General features: G+C 41.7%; 1 protein-coding gene across 1 annotated transcript in view; it reads right to left on the reverse strand.

Annotated features, from left to right (window-relative positions):
- svild (supervillin d) overlaps window positions 1-22016 on the reverse strand; it is a 54675-nt gene extending 32659 nt beyond the window's left edge. The window contains exons 1-2 of the mRNA XM_056365916.1: window positions 21645-22016; window positions 8384-8883 (exon numbers count right to left, since the gene is read on the reverse strand). Of these exons, the coding sequence (XP_056221891.1) occupies window positions 8384-8760 (377 nt within the window). The 5' untranslated portion in view covers window positions 8761-8883; window positions 21645-22016. The remainder of the gene's footprint in view (window positions 1-8383; window positions 8884-21644) is intronic.
- Window positions 22017-22102: the final 86 nt, after the last annotated feature.

A 22102-nucleotide genomic window follows, 5' to 3' on the forward strand; every position in this document is an offset into this window, starting at 1 on the left:
TCTTCCTCTAATCCAGAGAGGAACCCACAAGGTAATAGTAGATCTCGATGTAAGGTGCGTTGGGGTCCAGTCTGACCTTCAGGACACACTGTATAGACAGGTAAGTCCCCTGCTCTCTTCTGCACAACATAAACTGTTGACTCCCATCGATCGGCCAGTTTATGTTTGTTGCGAAGACGCAGATTACGCACAAGAACTCTGTCTCCTATGTCAAGTGTGGACTCTCTCACTCTCAAATCAAATCTTTGTTTGTTCTTGTCAGCTACTTTCTTGGCATTTTCAGTAGCAAGCTGATAGCTTTCCTTCAAGTGAGACTTCAGGTTTTTCACATACTCTGAATGTGAAGTAGATGAACTGTCTCTGACTGGTAACCCAAATGCAATGTCAATGGGCAGTCTGGGTTGACGTCCAAACATGAGTTCATAGGGCGAAAACCCTGTAACATCGCTCCTCGTGCAGTTGTATGCATGAGTGAGAGGCTTTACATGTTCACGCCACTTTGTCTTGTCCTTAACCTGCAGAGTTCCCAGCATGCTTAGCAATGTGCGATTAAAGCGCTCTACTGGGTTTCCTCTGGGATGGTATGGACTTGTCCTTACTTTGCGAATGCCAGCCAAAGCACAAAGCTCCTTTATGGTTTGTGATTCAAAATCACGTCCCTGATCGCTATGGAGGCGTTCTGGAAACCCATAGTGACTGAGGAACTGCTCCCATAGGCATTTGGCGACTGTGCTGGCTTTCTGATCTTTTGTAGGTATAGCGACAGCATACTTCGTAAAGTGGTCAGTGATAACCAGAATATCTTTGGTGTTATGACTGTCTGGTTCCAAAGACAAAAAATCCATACATACCAGTTCCATGGGTCTACTGGTTTGAATATTGACCAGAGGTGCAGCTTTGTCTGGCTGACTTTTCCTTTTTACACACCTCTCACAATTTTTGATCTTTGTCTCAACGTCAGATGCCATTTTTGGCCAATAGAATCTTGTTCTGACCAGGTCAAGAGTACGCTCAACTCCCATGTGTCCCATTTCATTGTGAAGACTGGTGAGCACAGATGACCTTAATACATGTGGCAGGACGAGTTGACAGACTGGTCTGTTGTCGCACTGCCGTCTCCTGTATAACAGACCATCTTTCAGTTCAAGACGACTTATCTCTCTGAGCATCAGCCGAAACTCAGATGACTCAGACTTGAGGCTGGTAGATACAGGTTCTCCCGACTCAATCAGTTTGATGACACTACTGATGGCAGGGTCTGCTTTTTGTAGTCTGGCTAGTTCATCTTTACTGTATTTGGGGACTGTAAGAAGACCTTCTTGGAATGCTTCCTCCTCAAACACAGTAGGAATGGCCTCTGGATGGATAGCAAGAGACTCTACCAAGCAAGGAGATGTTAAGTACTCCTTCACATGTGAAACAGTGTGGCTCTGACAGGCTGCCTTGAAGGTTTCTGTGGAGCAAAAGCTGCTGCTTTCAGGACTCAGATGATGAGAGGCAAACTCATGTATTCTTTTACTTTCGCCTTGTGACTCACTGTCATTGGTTAACTCTCCATGAGGCCTTCTCGACAGACCATCTGCATCTTGGTTCTGTTTACCTGCTCGGTATGTGATGTCAAATGTAAAGGTGGAAAGGGCAGCTAACCAGCGATAGCTGGCAGCATCCAGCTTAGCAGTAGTGAGTATATACCTCAGCGGATTGTTGTCTGTTACTACTGTGAAGGTGTTACCATACAAGTAGTCATGGAATTTTTCAGTGATAGCCCACTTTAAGGCTAAAAATTCCAACTTATGTGCTGGGTATCTTGCTTCACTGCGTGATAGTCCTCTACTTGCGTAGGCAATGACACGAAGCTGTCCATCCTGTTCTTGATACAATGCCGCTCCAAGTCCAGTAGTACTGGCATCTGTGTGAAGAACATATGGTAACTTGGCATTGGCAAACCCTAACACAGGAGATGATGTGAGCTTGCTGATGATTTCCTCAAATGCCTGCTGACAAGCAGGAGTCCATCTCTCAGCAAACGGTTCCTTAGGGTGGAAGTATTGGCTATCTGTTTTGATTTGCTTGCTTCCCCTTTGGGTTGGTGGATAACCAGCAGTTAGACTGGTTAATGGTTTCACTATCTTGGCATAGTCTTGCACAAATCTCCGATAGTAACCGGAGAAGCCAAGAAAAGATTTCAACTCCTTCAAAGTCTGGGGTCTCGGCCAGGTCTTAAGTGCTCTGACTTTTTCTGGATCCGTTTCAACTCCATTTCTTGACACAATGTGTCCCAAGTAGCGTACTGAGGTTTGAAAAAACCTGCACTTCTCTGGCGACAGCTTGAGGCCGTTTTCCCTCAGTCGATCTAAGACCTTGATCAACCGAGCTTCATGTTCTTCCAAGGATTTGGAAAAGACAATCAGGTCATCAAGGAAAACGAGCACTTCTCTCAGATGTATATCTCCCATGCACTTCTCCATCAAGCGCTGGAATGTGGATGGCGCATTAGTTATTCCTTGTGGCATGCGATTCCATTCCCAAAATCCAAGGGGACAGACAAAAGCTGTTTTTTGTTTATCACTCTCCTCCATTTCGATCTGGTAATATCCAGATTTCAGATCCATCACTGAGAACCATTGAGCTCCATTGAGTGCAGAAAAGGATTCCTCCAAGTTGGGCAAGGCGTACGCGTCCCTGATTGTTTGTAGGTTAAGTTTCCTGTAATCCACACACAGCCTTATGTCACCGTTTTTCTTCCTGACAACTACAATAGGTGACGAAAAAGGGGATTCTGATTCTCTGATAATCCCGGCATCAAGGAGAGTTTGGAGATGCCGTCGCACAGCCTCGTAGTCTTGTGGATGTATGGGGCGTGGCCGCTGTTTGAAAGGCGTTTCATCCTTCAATTTGATGTGATGTTTGACTTTTGTTGCATGACCAAAGTCGAGATCATGATGAGCAAAAACATCAGAGTAATCGTTTAGCTTCTGTTTTATTTTTGTTTTCCATTCCTCAGGAACTGGGGAATCACTGAACTCAAACTTCAAGTTTGAATTCATCTTTGTCTTTTGTTGACTGGAAGTGCTGGCGAGATCTTGCAAGCTGTCAGAATGAGGGGATTCTTCTTCCAAGTCAGTTGACTTTTTGTTGGGGCAAGTATCTTGCACAATTTCTTGAGCTACTGTTAGCTCAGCAATGACACAGTTAGTTGGCAGTGTTATGTCGTGGTCTGTTTCATTTCTCAGTATTACAGGTATCTTGTAAGGATACTGAGTTGGTGTGGTGACAAGGCAACGGTCTGTGAAGATTCCACCAGGTAAGGATGAAACAGATGGTTCTTCAAGTAGTGCCCATTGCTCACTGCCTGCAACTTTTGCACTAACAAATCCTTGCAGGATGACTTTCTGACCAGCTGGAATGACATCAGGCATGCGACCTCTGAGTTTGACCAAGCCAAGCCTGCCGCTGGAGTGTTGCTGGTGCCGTAACTGCAGGATTTTGAGCACTTGTGCATAGCCACAGTATGCAGTAGTTTGAGGAGTGTCGTCATCACAGTATTGCTCATAGAGAGGATCAAGAGTGTTTGTTCCAATTAGTACTGGTACACTGCTATTGGAGCGAAAATCTGGCACAATCAAAGCTAAGGTTTGTATTTCAGGTTCTGAGGCTATGAACTCTTTAGGAAACTTCATGCTCACCTCCACGTACCCAGCATATGGAACAGGCTGTCCATTTGCTCCTTCAACTTCAAGTATGTCGCTCACAGGCTTGACTTTGTGTTCTGACAGGTGCTCATTGTAGAATGATTGAGTTACAGTTGTAACTTGCGAACCTGTATCGAGCAAACAGTTGCACTCCACTCCACCAACTTTGACATTAGCAGTACTCTTTCGTCCAATAAGTCCTTTTGGGATATTTTTGGTTCGTTCAACTCTCTGTTCTTTGAGTATTGCTTTGTTTTCGGTGTTTAACTTTCGGTTGGGACTTTTCTGTCTGTCGGTTCCTATCCGTCCCTCCACAGGAGCCGCTTCTAGTTTAAAGTGGGAGTGTCTCCAGAAGCGTTTTTCTTATCCCAAGCCTGCTGCTTTTCCTTTAGCTCTTTCCTCTTAGCATCAACCAGTGTAGGGTTTGGAGGGTTGCTACAGCTGGTGACGATATGACCATCCTCCCCACATTTAAAACAATACCATGGCCTAGGCCTTGATGGTGTGGACTGGGATGGTGACAGCTTCTGAGGAATATGCTGGTTTTCTTTTGGTTTAGGTTTCTGGGTTTTTTGTGTTTTAGGTTTCACGGGCTTCTCTCCCGGGGAAACTGTGAGAGCTGCAATCTGTGCTTGGAGGTTGGCTATTTGTTTCTTAATCTGCTCCATGGCTGAAGGTATAGTGTTATCTTGGGTTTGCAAATCATAATCATTTATCTCATTGCCACACACAGCTTGCGTGTTAGCCTGAACTTTTGCCTTTGTGAAGCCCAGGTGTTGCTTCATCCGACTAGCTTTAGCTGCTTGCTTGTCCTCTTCTGTGCGTAACAACAGCAAAAGCTCTGAGAAGGTTGGTGGGTTATTCTGTCTCTGCTCTAGCTGGAGCGTTGCAATCAGTGTATTGTTCCAGCACCCTCTACAGAATTGTTTCAGTAGTTGTTTGTCTGCGTCACTGGCACATACAGCTTTCTTTCTTACAACTACATTCAAAGATGACTGCAGCCTGTGAAGATAGCTGGATGGCTTTTCTCCTGAGTTCTGATGAGTATTGAGAAATTTTGCAAACAACTCATCTCCATCTTCAACAGTTGCATACGCTGAGTCAAGCAAGTCCAGGTAAGCATGTGGAGTAGTCTGGGAACCTAAAGGTTTCACCACGTTAGCAGCAGGAGGTAAGAGGCTGTCCACTATTTTTCTCACCAACTGTGAATGAGAAACAGTGGGATCATTCAAGTAGAAATCAACATTAGTTCGCCAAGTGTCATAGTCAACTTCATAGTTGGAACAAGGGACTCTTCCTGAGAAAGGCCTCAGTTTAACAGGTGAGTGAAACTGGGATGCAATTTCAGTGCTTTTCACAATGTGTTCCACTACCACTCGCTGCACTTCAGGTGTGCTGAGATGATCAGGAGACAAGTGAAAGTTATTCATAGACTCTCCTACATCAGATGAAGCTTGTGCAGCTATGTTCCGTTCAGTATGAGACTGAGTTTCAACTGGGTTCAGTTCACCAGACTGAAGATTAAGCAGAGTTCTGGAAGTTGGAGAAGAGGTCACCAACTTTTCACTTGGTGGTTGGACAGAAGTTGGTGCATGTTCTCCCTCAGCTTCCTCCGCTGGTGTCTGTTCTCCCATGGTTTCAGTTATTCTAGTTAACTCTGCTCGCAGAATGTCTTCGAATGAATTTCCACTCAATTTGGCTATGCCTTTAAGCTCAGACAGGAATGTATGAGTGATTTCAGTGCCTGCCTTACTGCTATAAACACTAGCCAGGGTTTTCACATGGTGAATGATATTGGGATCTGCAGAACTTGGCCTGTCTAACGGTAGAATGGCTTTAAGAGTCTGTATTGATTCACCTGATTCAAACTCAATAATAGCCTGTTTGTGGAATTCAGATTCAGGACTATCAACTTTAACTATCCTCCTAATTAGCCCATACTGCTTAAGGTGATCGAAAATCTCCTCATCTACAGGGGTATAAGACAACCCACTAACTATGAGTGAATTTGGCACTTTAATACCTTCTGTCTCAACAATTTCCATTTTAAGATAGAATTCCCAGAACCCTTATTCTCAACCTCAAATTTTTTAAATTTGAACTAGAAAAACACTAAAGTACAAAAATTGCAATTCAAATTATTCTGTGCATAGAACTAAATGTGACATTCATGTATGGTTACAGTCCATTCACAAAGCTCCTGGCTGGCTCGCCATGTTTTTTGTAACCCATGTAACCCACTCCTGAAATTACACTTAACTCTAGGTTCGTGAGGAGCTAAGGAACATAGACTGCTATAACCATAAATGAAGCACAAACAGGGTACTTTTCAAAATGTAACTTTAGTAGTTGAATTTTGAGTGATAATTCACAACATGTAAATAACAACAATGAAAATAAAAAATAAAAATGGGCCCTTTAAAGTTAAAGTCTTTAGTTTGTTTTGATAGTCAATAGAGTCTGTGTCCTGTGATCACTGTCAATATTTGTCCAGTCAATCCTCTAGTTTCCTTAGATGTAACTGTTCCTGTTACAGTCCTGGATATAGTTATCTTCCTGTGGATATGTGTGCAGTCCTGGCGACTAACACCACCCTACCACCAGGTGAAGTGTTTCGATGAGTTGATCTTTACTCCAAGTATAATCAGGCTGGAAGGCTCGCCATCGGATAGATCTTCAGAAGTGGTTCTTTCGCTGTCCATAAGACCTGACCTGTTTGATTGAGCAAACAGGACTTTAAGAATTTGCTCTTTCTATTTGTTTGTTGCACAACAATAATACTAAAGCATAACAACAATGTAACACTAAGCATCCCATGTGATGTAGAACTCAGTGATAACATGTTCAGGCCTTGCATTACGCTCTAGTTCAAAAGTCAAATCTCAATAAAAAATATCTTAATCAATGTACAATAATACCAGCATACATTATTGTATACTATAATACAATTTAAACAACAACTAACATAACTATCCTGCCAATAGCATTGAATTTTGCTTAAATTCAATATTAGAAAATATTGCAGGCAGTATATATATGTTACACACGGCTCTGCTAATATTTGCAATGCCCACTCTCTAATGAAAGTGCAAATAACATTAGCATAACTCTTCACATTTCCCACAGTAAAATGTAAATACTATGGCTCAACATTTACATCTGGAAAACAGTAATAAAATAATAATAAACAACATTATATTTCAACATCCTTCTCTCATATAGTGCTGTTAAATTGTTACTGTACCAGTAGCATTTAGCATTATTACATCAACTCACTTCAATAAACAACAACAAAACTCACTTTTAACAATAAACAATTCTGGTGTTACACCACAAACTTTTCTATCAACTCAACATACAGGCAACGCAACGCCATAGCAACACAGCGCTGCACATGAAATTAGCAACATTAGCACTTTTAGCTATCTTACCGAGATAGAAGGAAAAGAAAAACGGGGCTTTCCAACTCCCGCTCGCTAATACTTCCGCTGTCTTCTGTGTTGTTTTGTAAGCTTGTAGCGGTTTTAAGCTTAACTAATAATAACTTTTTTTTCAATGTTACTCATCCGTTTTGTTTCTCTCCTCCGCCATTACATGTCTCTCTGTCTCACACACGCGACCCGATTACGCAGGTGCATAGTGACCTGTCAATTATGTTCAGCTAGGGGCGGGACTTAGTGAACTATGCATTCTGAGTGGCTGATTATTTCTACACTCATTCTGAATAAACAGTAACATTACAATAACACATTATTAACAGTTAACCCTTTGTTGTACCTGGGTTACATTTACTTCAAACAGAAGATAGCACTAAGTGGCCTCCAAATGTGCAGACTTGTTGCCTCCTCTTCACTCATTAGAAGCCAGTAAGCCATTTTACAATAACCTAATAGACGTCTTTACAAGCTGCAAATGTTCTCTAAATCAAGGAATACCTCAGACAGAGCTACTGTTCAATGGCAATTTTTGCGTGGATCTGATCATTATGCTCCAAGTTTCAGCAGATTTATTTGTACGTCATGTGTGTATAGACTGTATAGCTATTCATTACTCTGTCCACACTTACGGCCACGGATCGGAGTTTCATTCTTTTATGGATGTAATATGAATATGTATGTAAATTACTAAATCTCATCAGCGTCAGTGAGCCAATAAGCATGTAGCATGCTAAGACCAAAATCCAATAATGCTGATGATTGGCTGTTTATTTACACAAGCATGTTAGAGTATGTAAAGAGACCAAGCTTTGAAATAAAATGAAAGTAAAACTAAAATTTGGACCACAATTTGCATCGTAATTTTCTTTTTGTTAAAATGGATTTGATAAAATTGGAACAGAAAAAAGTATAGTTAAGAATTGGTATCAAAGTGAAGGTGTCTGCATCAGTAACGATTTTCGAATATTTCTGAACAATGCCTTGCCCTATCCGTACTCTTACCCTAGTCAAAACTGAGATACATACAAGAAAATCTAAATAATAAATGCTGATTTTATTGAAGTCTATTCCTGAGATGTTAGCCTGGGCCACTTGCACTCGCATTCTGAGTCTCTATGCCAGGTCAGCTTAGTGTTTAATGTCTACGGCCAAGTTTATGTCACATTGAGAACAACAGTGTCACTGGTCTTGCACAAACAATGAGTAAAAAGGAGTGTGCTTTTGTTTAAACTTGTGAAATGTTAATAAACTAACCTGAAATGAGAGGTCATCTTTATGGAGGAGACAGCTTCTGATTTGGAGGATAAAATTGCATCTGTTTTGAGGTGAGTGGTAGCCTCTTTTTCATCATTAGTTTGCTCCACAGGTTCTACTACTTTATTCCTGAGGCCCCTCCTGCTATATGTTGGCTCTGCTCCATTATCCTCATATTTTTCCTTCTCCTTGGTTACTGAAGACACAGTTTCGGATGTGTCAGCAATTTTCCTGTCCCTGCGGACATATTTGGAGGTGAATTCTTCTGTGTTGCCATAGCGCTCAGCAAGCTCCCTCCTCCTCTCTGCTTTGTAGCGGGCAATTCGCTCAGCCTTGGTCTCTGGGGCTGAGCTCTGCAAGGTGTCTATTCCATCCATTATGCAGTTCAACACTGTTTAAATGATAAGATTCAAATTTGCTTCTTCAACTGGTATGGTGTCCAAGTTTCTTGTAGATCTTCCTCGATAGCAATGTCTCACTCCATCAAAATCACCCCAGAGCTGCAAACAAGAAAGGAAGAGATCATTAGTGCGTTATGATTGTAGAGTTCAATGTAAGAAGACAGGCTCTCTAAAACTGTGTAAAATCAGATGTACCGAGACATTTACCTCTCCAGCTTTCATAGGAAACTGCCTTAAATGTAGAGCTCCAAGCCAAGCTCTGCCCTGCCCCAGCTAACCCCCCCCCACCGCAGAGACACACACACCCCACCCCCCTGTGAGAATGATGTCAGCCAGCTCTGCTCAAAGACAGCCGACCACCACAGCGAGACTCTCATATAACCTCTGTTCCATTGACTCACATGGAGCCGGCTGGAAAGAGGGAGGAGGAAGTAAGAGAAAGTGAGAAACACACATCAAATAATATCTTCATCCCATTTTATTCCTCACTTAGTTGAGGCTTTGTGCCTGGGCTAATCACCTCTTGAACATTATCCCACCCCATAATGACTCTGTATTTACTACAAACACAGTACATGAGAAAGTCTAGATTGCCCTTAAGTGTGAGTGTGAATGTGTTTAGTCTATATTTGTGCGCCTACTCCAGTGTGTGCAGAGACTCTGGTATAGCCTTCCAGGCTCTTGTGTCCCTGAGAAGAAAATCTGTTAAGCATCTTTCCACCTCTTGCACAATAAAACATTTTCTATTTAATAACTTTTCACTTTTCAATACCAAGCGTTAAATTTAGGAGGTAAAAATTAGGAGGCTGAGTTGAGCTCATTTTGTTCCATTAAGTATTCACAGAGTAGAAAACCACACATGGCTGAGATGCAGAGATTTGAAAATTGCACTTATGTAAATGCATCACCAGCTGACAGCAGCAATGAAAACTGTGTGTGTGCAGGTTTTCACTGCTCCACACCAAGACGTTTTTCACATCACAAGTATGCTTACGATGCTTTGGGGCTTCTGTCTGAAGAAAGCCAAACAGAAGAGAAGGAGATGAATAAAAAGGAGGTATATTTATGTTAGAGAGGTTGGGGGGGGGATAATGTAGCCCCCTGTTTTCCATTAAATGGCAGGGCATAAGTTAATTCAGCACCCTGGTTCTCACATTTATAGCCAGGGAACAGGGGAAAAATATACAAGAGGGTGCTTTGTCTGTAAAGTGTTAGTAATTAAAGAGTCAGGAACAATGAGGGAAAGTGAAGAATGGGTCAAGTCAAGAGGGACAGGAGATTTGAGACTGCCCTGGTCGTAAGAGCCTTTTCTGTAATGATGACAAGACTGAACAAATCTCAACTGCATCCCTCAGACCCTTGACCACCTGCTGGGCTATAAAAACCAGCTCAGAATTAGGACTCTCGGTCCATTTCAAATTTATGGCTTTGAAAAATTAGACAGGAAATCAGTGTGTGTCAGGGGATGTGTGTGTGTGTGTCTGTGTGTCTGCGTGTGTGTGTGTGTGTTTAAGTGGTTGTGTGTGTTTCAGTCTTCACCTTGACCTCTCCTATCCCTCCTCCACCTAACATAACGGTTCTTGACTAAACAATAAGGGACCACAGTGCCTCCCTTGTGTAAATTTAAATGCAGTTAAACCATAAACTGCTAGACTATTACATGTTGTCCATCACCTGTGGGAAATATATGCTCTAACCTATGTAGAAAAAAATCACCATCTGTTTGTTAAATGAACAAATCAGTACAGTTCATTTCCATTCCTGTTAGTCCAGCGAGCAAGTATCCATAGCCAATCAAACAGCCAGAACAGAAACTAGAACCAATTCTAGGAAGGTAACCAGGATCAGATGAGGCTAAAGCTTTTTAAATGGAGTTGACAACAGGAAAACCAAATGGCCAATTAAAAAGGCAAGCCTAATCAATTGGTAGTGGTAAATCCATTGCTACCCAGCTTCAAGCCTTCAGGAGCTCCACAGCTTGATAAGAAAAGGATGTCACAGGAGATATGTTACATTTTTGCTCTAGGGTTAAAAAAGTTAGCATTTCAAAAAGGTTTGTTTTGGTTGTGAAGTCCATCAAATAATAATGGTAAAAAACTCAGATTGAGGCAACAGTAAATTGTGATGCTCCCTGACCTATCTTAGGCAAAGAGCCATTTTCCTCATCAAAAATGAATGCAAAAACTTTTGGGTTTCAACTGAATGTCACTCCAATGCCTGTGAATTACCTTATGAAGGCAAAACGATCCAGAGTTTGGATGTTGATTTCAGGACTATGCACAAGCTTACATAATTCACCTAGGTCATTACCTATAAAAGGAGTGCTAAACAGTATGCTAAAGCTGGTCCATAGAGACCCAGAACATCAGGGCTGCTTTGTTTGGAAGCTGCCTCTGTTATTTTAACAAGGGGGACTGAAAACACAGTTGTGAGTCATACTTTAAAAATCATCATGCCTATCAGCAAATGTGAACTCACCCAAGAATATTTGTTTTGGTAGGAGATTTGCACAGCCACAATAGCCAGAGGTGCCATTACCTATTTATGGTTATTTCTTCAGAAATACAGACAAGTGCAGGCAGGCAGAAACCTGCAGGACCAAAACACAACAAGAGGGCTCTGAATAAGATCAATTGTGCAAGTGCGGATTAAGTACATGATGATAAAGGTAGTTTTGGAGGGCAGAAACATATTTGCTTCCATTAGTATCAGACTGAAGTGGAGAAGCAAGCTTGTTTGGTCTGACTGCACTCAATGTGACATTTAACACAACTGAGAAGTTTGTTGATGGGCAGAATGTGGGAAACATATCTGAGCACACACCTGGCTTTTGTTTCACTGACGACAGTGCATCTGTCTTGCTCAGTATGCAGTTATACCAGTCCGACTTGCCAATTCATGCGGGCAATATTATTTCTGCTCCTCTAGGGCATGTAAACAAACTGAGTCCGTCGTTTCCAATCACTGGAGTGTTATCTGACCTTTTGTTGCCCGTTGGGAGTTCGTACTGGCTACAAGAGGAAGATCTGTCTAAACAGAGGCCAAATGTGTCACTTCCTGGCCGTGCCCCATATCCTTCTTCATAAAACCCCATTAATCAGGAAATGTTACTCATAAACCTGGCAAATGTCCATTTCTCTCTTGAGACAGGATGGGTAAGGGCAGTGAGAAAACTTTGAATGGGTTCAAAAGCCAGACATCCCCTTTGCACTCAGTATCAGATTTACTATCATAATTTCCTCTTATAAGGCAAAGTGCTCTGTGGTGGTCATATTTCAAATATTTACTTCTCTGCAAAGAGCACCAGTCATTATAAGCAGTTACTTTAGATTATATAATATCTGTTTTAGGCCTACTAACAACTGCAATAAACCACAAATGCAGAAGTTTCAACACGTGAGGCGGTTCAAAGATGATTTAAAATGTGTGAGGGGAGTTGTTGAGTTTATCTATGTCCACCAATCCAGCAGTTCAATGGCTTCCAACCTTTTTGGTCATTTGTCTCCCCACAGCTTTGTCAGATAAACTCAAGCACTCCACCATCAACACCACGCTTTATATTCCAAATATGTTCATTTGAATTGGTTTTACACTGGATGTTATTTCACACTATTCATTATATAAACAATGTGAACTGTTGATGTTTTAGGTTGGTTGCATTTGTATTACTCCCATTTACCAGACATGTAAACCATTCATCTATTACTTTTAGGTAACTAATTGCTGTTTAATTCATTAAACCAAACTATTTCAACCACTTATCCAATACATTTACTTATTTATCCAATACTTTTAGTAAACTATTTCTACCATGTATGCTTATGCATTACTTTTAGCATTTCAGACCTCTCTTCTTGCTTGTTACCTGGTTTCCACATACACAAAGTACCCTCTGGGTGACAAGCACCCCTGGTTGGGAATTACAGACTGTAGTTTAACAGCATCTATGGTGTCCTTATACTCTGAATGTGTTGGTGTTCTGATTTAACACAGAGGTGAGAACTTGAAACTGACTAACCTTCAGACACAGGAGGTTCAGTAGAATAAGAAAGCTCTCAAAATACACTATCTGATAAGTCTTGTTATGCCAACACAAAGTTCTATCAACATCCTTGTGTACACCAGGAACACAGCAGCTCTCAAAGCACAGAAAAAATGTATTGTTGCTCAATAGGAATTGTTGAGGCAAGTAACACTATGAGGAGATATGCAAAAAAGGTTAGAACAGGGAAAATTGAATTGCGCAAAGTTCGTTTTAACATTATGAAATGTGAATCAAGTAAAGCACCTGAAAAAAAAAATCCATTCAAATTTAATGATTTCATTCTTACTCATAGCCCACTGATGTTATTACAACAGGAAACAATGGGAAGCAGGCTGCTTATGGAAAAAGAATACCTGTCACACAGATCCATAGGGAGGACACACACATTAACTCACTGATTCATTCCAAGACAAGGGCCAGCCAGAAAGCTGCCTCAGAGGCAAAGGTTGACCTGTAGCCCACCAGTGTGTATTTTTTCAGAAATCACGTGTCCACACAAGCGGACAGAGCAGGAATGCAGGCTACACCCTACTCATAAACAGTGGATTTGCATGGGAAAGGTAAGGGATCTTGACTGTATAAAAACATGAAATCAGGGGCTTTTTCATAAAGTGAGACAAACTGAAGCTTGAAGAGGCAAAGTGATACCTCAGTCACTTCATTGGCCCAGGACCAAGCAATGTTCATTCAAGCACTGTTTAGCAAACATTTAAAAAGGACAGACCGTCTGCCATTTGGTTCAACCACCGAACCCACAGCTCTCTGTAAGTCATCAATTTAATGACAGGGGTCACAGCACTAATGGAAGATATAGAGCTTGCAACTAACAAATTACTGTACAAACGTGTCAGCAATTTTTCTGCATTTACTTTACTGGAATTCCATTGTTCTGCATCATCTATATCATTTTTTTTAATCTTACCTTGAAACTCTAGTTACCACCACATAGCTTCACACCTTAACCTTCTAGCATTTTGACAATTCTTAGGTTTACAATGGACACCTCAGTAAAGTTGTAGTCACACTTGAAAAGGACACTACACGAGGTATCTGTTCGGCTACAACAATTATGACAACATTTTGCCACTGGAAACCTTCAGGAATCCACATAAAGAAACCACAAGGATCAGAGAGTCTTTAAGACATCCATTTTCCTTTGCTGCACAAAAAAACAGAGGAGGCAGTTAAAGATATAGCCAACTCCTGACACACATTCTTCCTGAGGGAAGAAGGTGGAGAGTGGAAACTTTGCTCCACTGAGAAAACCAGGTGCCAGTGTAAAAACCGACTGCCGGTTCTTCGGCTGGTGTTCTGAGAAATTTTCAGCCACGTTCAGGAACCATAAAGGAGCAAAACAAAAGATGGAAGTATCAAGTACTCTTGAGTGAAGAGGCAAGTGACGGTTTCACTGCATAGAGTATCTGAGTGACTTCCTTGCTTTGAGGTTCGGTCACATAATGACTATCCCAAATCTCTGTGCTCAGACAGCCACAATAAAAATCTTATTTATGGTTAAAGGAAGATGTAATCTTACCTTTATTCTGTACAATAAGCACCCAGTAAAAGTGACATACCAGGCTACTGTTGACTAATAATCAAAATATTGTCAGGATAGCTTGTGTCCTTTGATTTGTACAGAAAACAGCGTGTTGCATGTTTGTCTGCATGAGTGTGTGTGACAACGACTAGGTCATGTGATCAACCATTGAAATCAGATAGGCCTAAGTATGGTTCACCAGTGCCTAATCCAATAACTCTATCTTCCACAAACTGGACATTAAGCATCAGCTTCCAGCCGATCTATTCAACCAAACAAATGCATCAGAAAACAGCTGGAGAGGGGTGGGGTGGGGTGGGGGGCGGGTCCAGGGTGTGTCACACTTTTTTAAGCCACCCTCACACAACAATCAACCACATACTGAGTGGTCAATGTGTCTCTCATTAAAAAGCAATCTTTCAGCATTTAAGACGGCAGCATTAAGTTTTAATTGCATTTGTAGACGCTCACAACACTTCATCCTGTTGAAACGGGCCCCCACTTCCAGAGAACTTCAAAGGGTGATTCCGACAGGAGGGGTGTGTTTGTCTAACATGGCAAATGCCCTTCTTTCATATGACTCAAATCTTCCCTGGCTTTCAGCTGCAAAGAAAGGAGGAAAATGGGGGGTGCGGGGGTGTTGGAGTGACAGAGGAAGGAAAAGCAGAGGAAAGAGGAAAAGGAGTATGAAGGGTGGATGAAAAGAGTCCAGAGGCAAAGAAGAGTGGGTACAACAAGAGAATTGAGAGAGCTGCAGAGGTCAGAGCAAGTGGGAAAGAGGAAAGGAGATGGAAAGGAGTCTGGAGAGAATGGGCTTTTGTGGGGGTGGATGTGATGGCTTTGTGGGGCATGTGTCTCCACGGTGCCAAGGGGCCCCAGTCTGGTGGTATGGGGGCGGAGGGAGGACAAGATCTGCTGCTGCTGCAGAGGAGGAGGAGGAGGATGGGGCAAAAACAGGACTGGAGACTAATCCATCTCTCCCTCTCCCTCCCTCTCTGTCTCCCCTCTCGTTCTCACATAGACACAAAGTCCCTCAAATCCCTTTTACCAGAAGTCCTGCTGACTGTAACCAGTCACCCGAAAGGCAGTTGACATAACACCCCCCTGGGTACTCATGCCTGCACTCTGCTTTGCCTTAGTAACTGACACTGTAAAAACTGTACTGACCTGCTTGAGGCAGAGCTACGATTGCCACCAGGCAAAGAAAGAGTGCTGCTTTCCCTCCTTGAAATCTCTGACAAGGGGGATGGATCATCATTCAATCTCAACAAAGCTATGAGGTTAAAGACAGAAGAGCATGCTGTATTTTCCTCTTTTTTTATCGTTTACAGGCTAGCTCTTTGTCCCAGGCTTCCGGCTTTCTGTTCGCCCTATTCAAAGGACCCATTAAATGTGACGTATGGGAAAGCAAACAAGCAAACTCACACAAAAACACACACTGCAGTGCAAACTGACACACAACTGAAGAATTGTGAAAACAGGGCAACAGGAATACACACACTGACTCTCCAACAGGGCTACAATCATGGAAGCAGCAGTGGTGAGTAGGAAGGGTGGGGTATAATATGCATCTACTCTCACAATGTGCTGAATTGGATTCTTTCCAAAGCGTTAATGTGGGCCAGAAACAAACACACGCAGGTATTTTTATGGGACAGATATACTGTAGTAGCTACAGTTAAAGCACCTACCCTCACACCAATCACTACCCTTTGTTGTACACTAACATACGGAAAGCATTGCCTTGCTGCAGCAACACTTCAAGTGTGTTAAATTTGCAGACTTTTGACGAAAAGAATGAGAAATGTGTATTTATCAGTAAACTCCATGGAAAGTGTGCCAACTATTTTTAAAGTTGAACGAGGCCAGTCATTTTGAATATCACTGATGTTTTGTTTAATTTATTCGTCCTCTTCCATGTGTACTTCCAGGATTTATTATACAAGTTCTTGAAGCCGCTTTCTATCAAATTTGCATATGCATGTAACTTGCATACCATAAAGTTAAATTTATAAGTTGCCAGCAAGGATGAAAGTAACAGACAAATGACATGACTTTAGATACAGTATATTAAAAACATACACTTCAATTGCCATAAAATTATATAAATATACATGGCCTCACACTATTTTCAAAGTAAATACATACAACTGCTATTTCACTCATGGCAATGTAACTACACATGCATGTTAAACATCAAAAGCATGCAACCCCAACTTTCTCTACAAATATTCTGAGCTAAACGCAGAGGTTAGTGATGTGTTCTGTCATTCTTACTCACAGTTTACCACAGAGTAACTACAGAGCAGTCTCCAACCCTCTAATGCGATTTTTCTGCTTGTCAACAACTTATCAACATGGTCCTCATCACCGTCTTCATACAGACAAGACTGAACAGAGAAAGAAGGCGACATGAGGAGGAGGAGGAGGAGGGGTGGGATCAGTGGGGTGGAATGTCTCATCCAGAGAATCCTGCTCGCAGGGTTTCTCCCTCGCAGCTCTCTGGTGTCCACTGCGCGGAGCAGACACCATCTGGCCAGCTGGAATGCTACTGAGCAGGGGGTGGAGGGGTTAAGGGGGTCTCCTATCCTTGGGGGGATGGGTTATGGCGGAGAGATGGAGTATTAACAGTAGTGGTACTTACCACTAAGCCAGATGAACTAAACTGTTTTAAGTGAAAAAAAACAAAACAAAACACATGAACAGATAGCAATACTGAGGCCACTGGGGTTGTTGTCCTTTCTGTATCTTGTATAGCGTCTACATGAAAATGTATAAAATGATGATTAAACGATAAATCTAACCTGTTGTTTGCTTAGGTGCGCAGAAACAGTGTGTACTGCCCCTTCATATAATATTACGAGAACTACTAATATGCGTAGGCACAGGGTTTGTGTGTGAGAGCTTTAGAGGTGTGGCAGGCAAATGTTCTTACCTTTTGACAGAGCCATGCTAGCTTTTAAGCCTTTAAGCTAAGCTAAGTTAACTGACCGCTAGCGGTAGCTTCATATTTACCATACAAACATTTGAGTGGCATCAATCCTTTTGTCTAACTCTCAGCAATAAAGCGAATAAGCATACATTTCAAAATGTCAATTGCCTTATGATTAGTTTAAATGTTCATTGTGTGAAGTGTGCGGAGAATGATGACGGGTGACTATTTTGTGGCTGATGTTGCAGGTGGCTTATGAGAACTCCCCTTTGTGAAAAATCAACAAACCTCTCTCCTGAACTAATATTCACATGGACACAACCCTAAAATAAAACTGGTTCTTCAAATTCTGACAATGTCACATTTTTATGGCACAAACCTGATTGAAACAGGAGCTACTGTTTAGGATATAGACTGTAATCTAATGGTAATAAAACAGAGGATAAGATGAAAAAGGGAAGCATCATTTGCATTTGTACTGTAAACTTGTCCCATTAATATAAATTCAAGGCAACCCTTAAAACCCCCCTTCAATTTCCATTAACATTTCAAACACAATCCCTGCATATGGTTTACCAGAGATACATTTGTTTTGCATGTTTTATTAATGGTTGTTTCATGGCAACATCTGTCACTCACATGGACACAAAGATAATAAAACCCTGGTTGACATGCACAGAAAGGGTTTCCCATAAACCCATTCATTTGAACACAGATTCAAAACACCCTCTGATATTTTATCCAGAGGCTTTGTTTTGAGTTGACGATGGTGTCAGAAGAAATTCGGCTCTGGCACAGAGCTAAAGCAAAGTGAAATGTAGTATGGAGAGAGGCCTTGTGCTGCCTCTACGCATGGAAACTATTATGCGTGCACAAATTAAATGAATGTCTGAAGTATAACCATATGTTTATGTGCCATTCAAATATTACACTGGTTAAAGACATCACTAACGTGGGCCTCGGCTGTGCAGTTACTGACCAAATACAGTTAGTATCCTGGTGTTGAAGCTGGAAGCGGTCCATGCTAACTGCTAGCTAAGTTTATAAATATGTCTTAGCGGAGATTAGCCTGAGGGTAACCCCGAGCACTCCTCCCTGTGGACTTCCAATTGCTCATATTGTCACATCCCTTCTGCTTTATATAAATATTTGTACTGTAGGACTTCTCTGCTGTGCAGCCAACATTAAACCCAAGTGAGAGCTGAGGAGAGAGGATGGGTCAAACCTAAAGAGGGAGATGTGATGAGAGGGTGGATCTTGCGCCTGTCATTTTTGCAGCCAAGTTTTGCGGTTCAGCTGCAGCATGTTACTTAACTGTTAAGTAACACAGGCAGGTACTGTACAGCTTCAGACTGAGAACTGCTCATAATACTTATATCTCACTGACCATGTGTAAAACCATTTCTTCTATTTCATAAAAGCTGTCTTACTTTGTACATAAGCATCTTCATTGCACTTCATTGTGGAGAACCTTTACACAAGAGCAAGTGGGATACACTTTCAAGTGGTTCTTAAGCCTTCTTCATATTATGAATACAATGTGGTCACAAACACAAGCATGAAAAAATAACCCTTACAGGCCTCCGTGGATATTTTGCTTAATCTCACCAGGTGCAGAAATGCATAATACCAGAAGCTTTAATAAAGACAATTCACTACAAAGGTGTGTCTAGGTATCTTTCAGCCACCCAAAAACAGTCATAAAAGTAGTTAGCTGCTACTTTCAGAATAAACTGAGACAATCCAGGTGCACAAGTGTACTTATTTTGGGCCTCTCTCTTTTAGAGCCTTGTTAAAAACCTTAATCACCCATATAAATCTAAGTTACAATCCTAATTTAACAAGAGTGTTTTTTTTGTTTTTTTTTACATCCCTTCAATTACTTTTCAGCTTAGCAACACCCTGTGGGAGGTACATTCACTCATTGCACCAAACATCTTTCACCTTTTTGGCAGCATACTGGCAAGCAGCAGCACAATACACAAAATAAAGGCCTAATGAGAGACCATCAACTGCTCTGAAGCTTAAAGAGGAGAGAAAGTCCTTTGACGGCTCCCAATAATGAGCTGTAATGCACCAAGCAACAAGAGAGGGCTTTGGTCCCACAGTTTTTGAGGGTACAGTGAGTCATACTGATGCTTGCTCAACTGAGATAAAACTCTTTCTATGGGATCACCTTCCCAATTAAGCTACTACTTCTTGAGCTACAACTGCTCTGAAATGCAGGATCATTCTAGAGAAAAAGGCCAGGAGGGGTTTAAAGCTGTGGTTCAGACCTTAGCACTCCTTTCTATTGTTTTCTTGTTATGTTAGTGATCCAAGACTTGAAACTTGATCCACCGTTGCATTCTTGAGAACTTGCTGTGAAGGCAAAATAAAAAAAGAGAAACAAAAAAGTTGACGTTCCAGTACAGAAAAAGACAAGTCCCTGCAGCAGGAGCCCTCATCTACAGCACGTTCCTCCACTCAACAAAAGCCCTCGCACCAGCGTTGAGTAACAAGAGCCCTGCTTAGGGCAACGCAGCACCACCCCCAGACTGACTGACACGAGGTGTTCAGGTGGATGATAACACTTACCACAACCATACAACTCTCACTTCTGCTCAACAACAATGGAGTGTCTGTGTCTTTGTTTTGGGTCTTTACACGGTCCAAAGAAAAGGCAGGTAAAGAGCAGCAGAATTATGTAGGTGGGAGAGAAAAGGAAGCATGACAAGAGCCACTCCCTGCTTCTGCTCCAGCTGCTCTGCACAGGCTGGAAACATGCTCAGTGGCGACTGCACTTTGTCCATCAACTTTCTGTTATTTCCCCAACTCCATAACAGTGACACAAAGCAGCATGCTCCGTTATTAATGAGCTGCAGAGTAACACAAACATGTGCTCTCCTGACAAATAGACACTAAGCATGTTTCATCAAGGCATACAACAAGGCATACAATACATTTTTATTGTCTTGCTCAACACCAGCTGGCCGAGGAAGGTCTTGGCAAGCCTTTTGTGACACAGGCCACTACAGTAGGAAAATTACAATTTGGCAAGCCTAAAAAAGCATAGGCCTCAAATATGAAGCTTCAATGAGTCTCATTCTATTCAACATCTGAGGTAAAAAAGCAACAACTGTTCTTAAAATGATTGATAGCATAAAATCAAAATTAACTGTAGTACTTTTTGGGAGAAAGTAGTGTGTGGAACACATTTTTAAACAGCACATTTTAAATATGCTGTATAATGAACTAAAGATTACATCATTTCTCAGTATTTTGTACAGAAACACTGGAATTCACAGGCTGGTGGCAGGTGGTGAGAGCCATGCCCAGTGAAAAACATAGGAAAATGACTGTTGAAAGAAATGCACACTGTATAAACACAGGCTACACCTCACAAAGAGTACAGTCACCATATTTCAAAAAGAAATCAAACAAGTCTCATCCACCTCAGTGTACACAGTACTCAGGCAGTGTGCAAGTATTTGCATAGCGATGTTAGTTTGACACAGATAAACGCGACTTTGATTCCAAACTATTTTGTGCCAACTTTCATAATCTAGTCTGCAGTGACATTTGTGTAATCTTTTCTCACAACAGCAGAGATGGAAAAGTACATGTACATAGTGATAGTAGAGCCTGAAGCGTATTTCAGCATTTTCAAACCATTTTATCACTTTGTTTTCACAAGTGGTTTTGCACAACACAGCCCTAAATGCTCACTCCTCTTGACAGCTGTTTGCAAAGGGACTGGTCAGGGTTAGATCTTGGCTGTGGAAAGAAGGCAGGGAAGCCACTCAACTCTCTGTTTACCAGTCTGCCAAAGTGACACAGTGGGTGAAAGGCAAAAAGACAGCTGGCTTTAACAAAAAAAAAGAAAAGAAAAATGTAATAGTTTTGAATGTTATCTTCACAGGGTGCAGTTATGCATGGCATAGCCTTAACAAAAAGGCACAAATATCAAGTAGAGGTTTTCAAGTGCAAGAGTAAACAGCATAAGGCTTAAGTAGTGTTAAATAAAAACTACTTCCAGTGTCTACTGTATGCCAACTGTGAGACCTAGACTAATGGTTAAGGAAGGAAACCACGCTGACTAATGTAACGACAATAAGTGAGTATGTATGAGTGTGTGTGAGAACGTGTGAGTGTGAGGCGTGTTTCAACACAAAACTACGTATCACATCCTTGTATGTAACAATTTGTTACCAAACAATAAGTCTGTGACAGATGAGCACTTCCTTGTAAACCTATCAAATACTGAAAATGGTTCACAGGTAGCTTTCCGTTTGTGCTAATCAACAGGAGATCAGCTGTAACAACGTAGTCGCTACAAACACACAGCATAATGTAAGATAACATACCTGCAATCGTTTATGGAGGTCTGCTCGTGAGGAATCCACTGAGATATTATTATGAGTCCCTTGTAAAACAGCTGTTATACGACGAAACCGGAGTAAACTTTAACCGCACATTAGCTGTGTTTTGGAAAGTCCGTGAAAATGCTAACGTTAACCTGAGCACGTCGCAGTAACTCGGCACTTCAAGTTTCGCCGGTTAGAGCGAGTCGTCGACGAGAATGAAAGAGAAATGTAAATAAATCGACTCTTGTCCTCTTTAGAAAACAGTTAGGCTTTCTTTACGCATCCTCCACCGAAATTAAGGGGAGACAGGACTCCGTCCTGCCCAGGCAGGGTGCAGAAGCGGGGGTGAGACGAACTGCTTCTGTTGCTGCAGCTCTGGAGAAACTTCAAACTTAAAATGCTCCGTCGCTTCTTATTGGCCAAAACTCACGGCGGTGCTGCGTTCACGTGCTTCTAGT

This window comes from Seriola aureovittata, chromosome 21 (genome assembly GCF_021018895.1).
Source record: "Seriola aureovittata isolate HTS-2021-v1 ecotype China chromosome 21, ASM2101889v1, whole genome shotgun sequence".
In the NCBI taxonomy this organism is placed as follows: Eukaryota; Metazoa; Chordata; class Actinopteri; order Carangiformes; family Carangidae; genus Seriola; species Seriola aureovittata.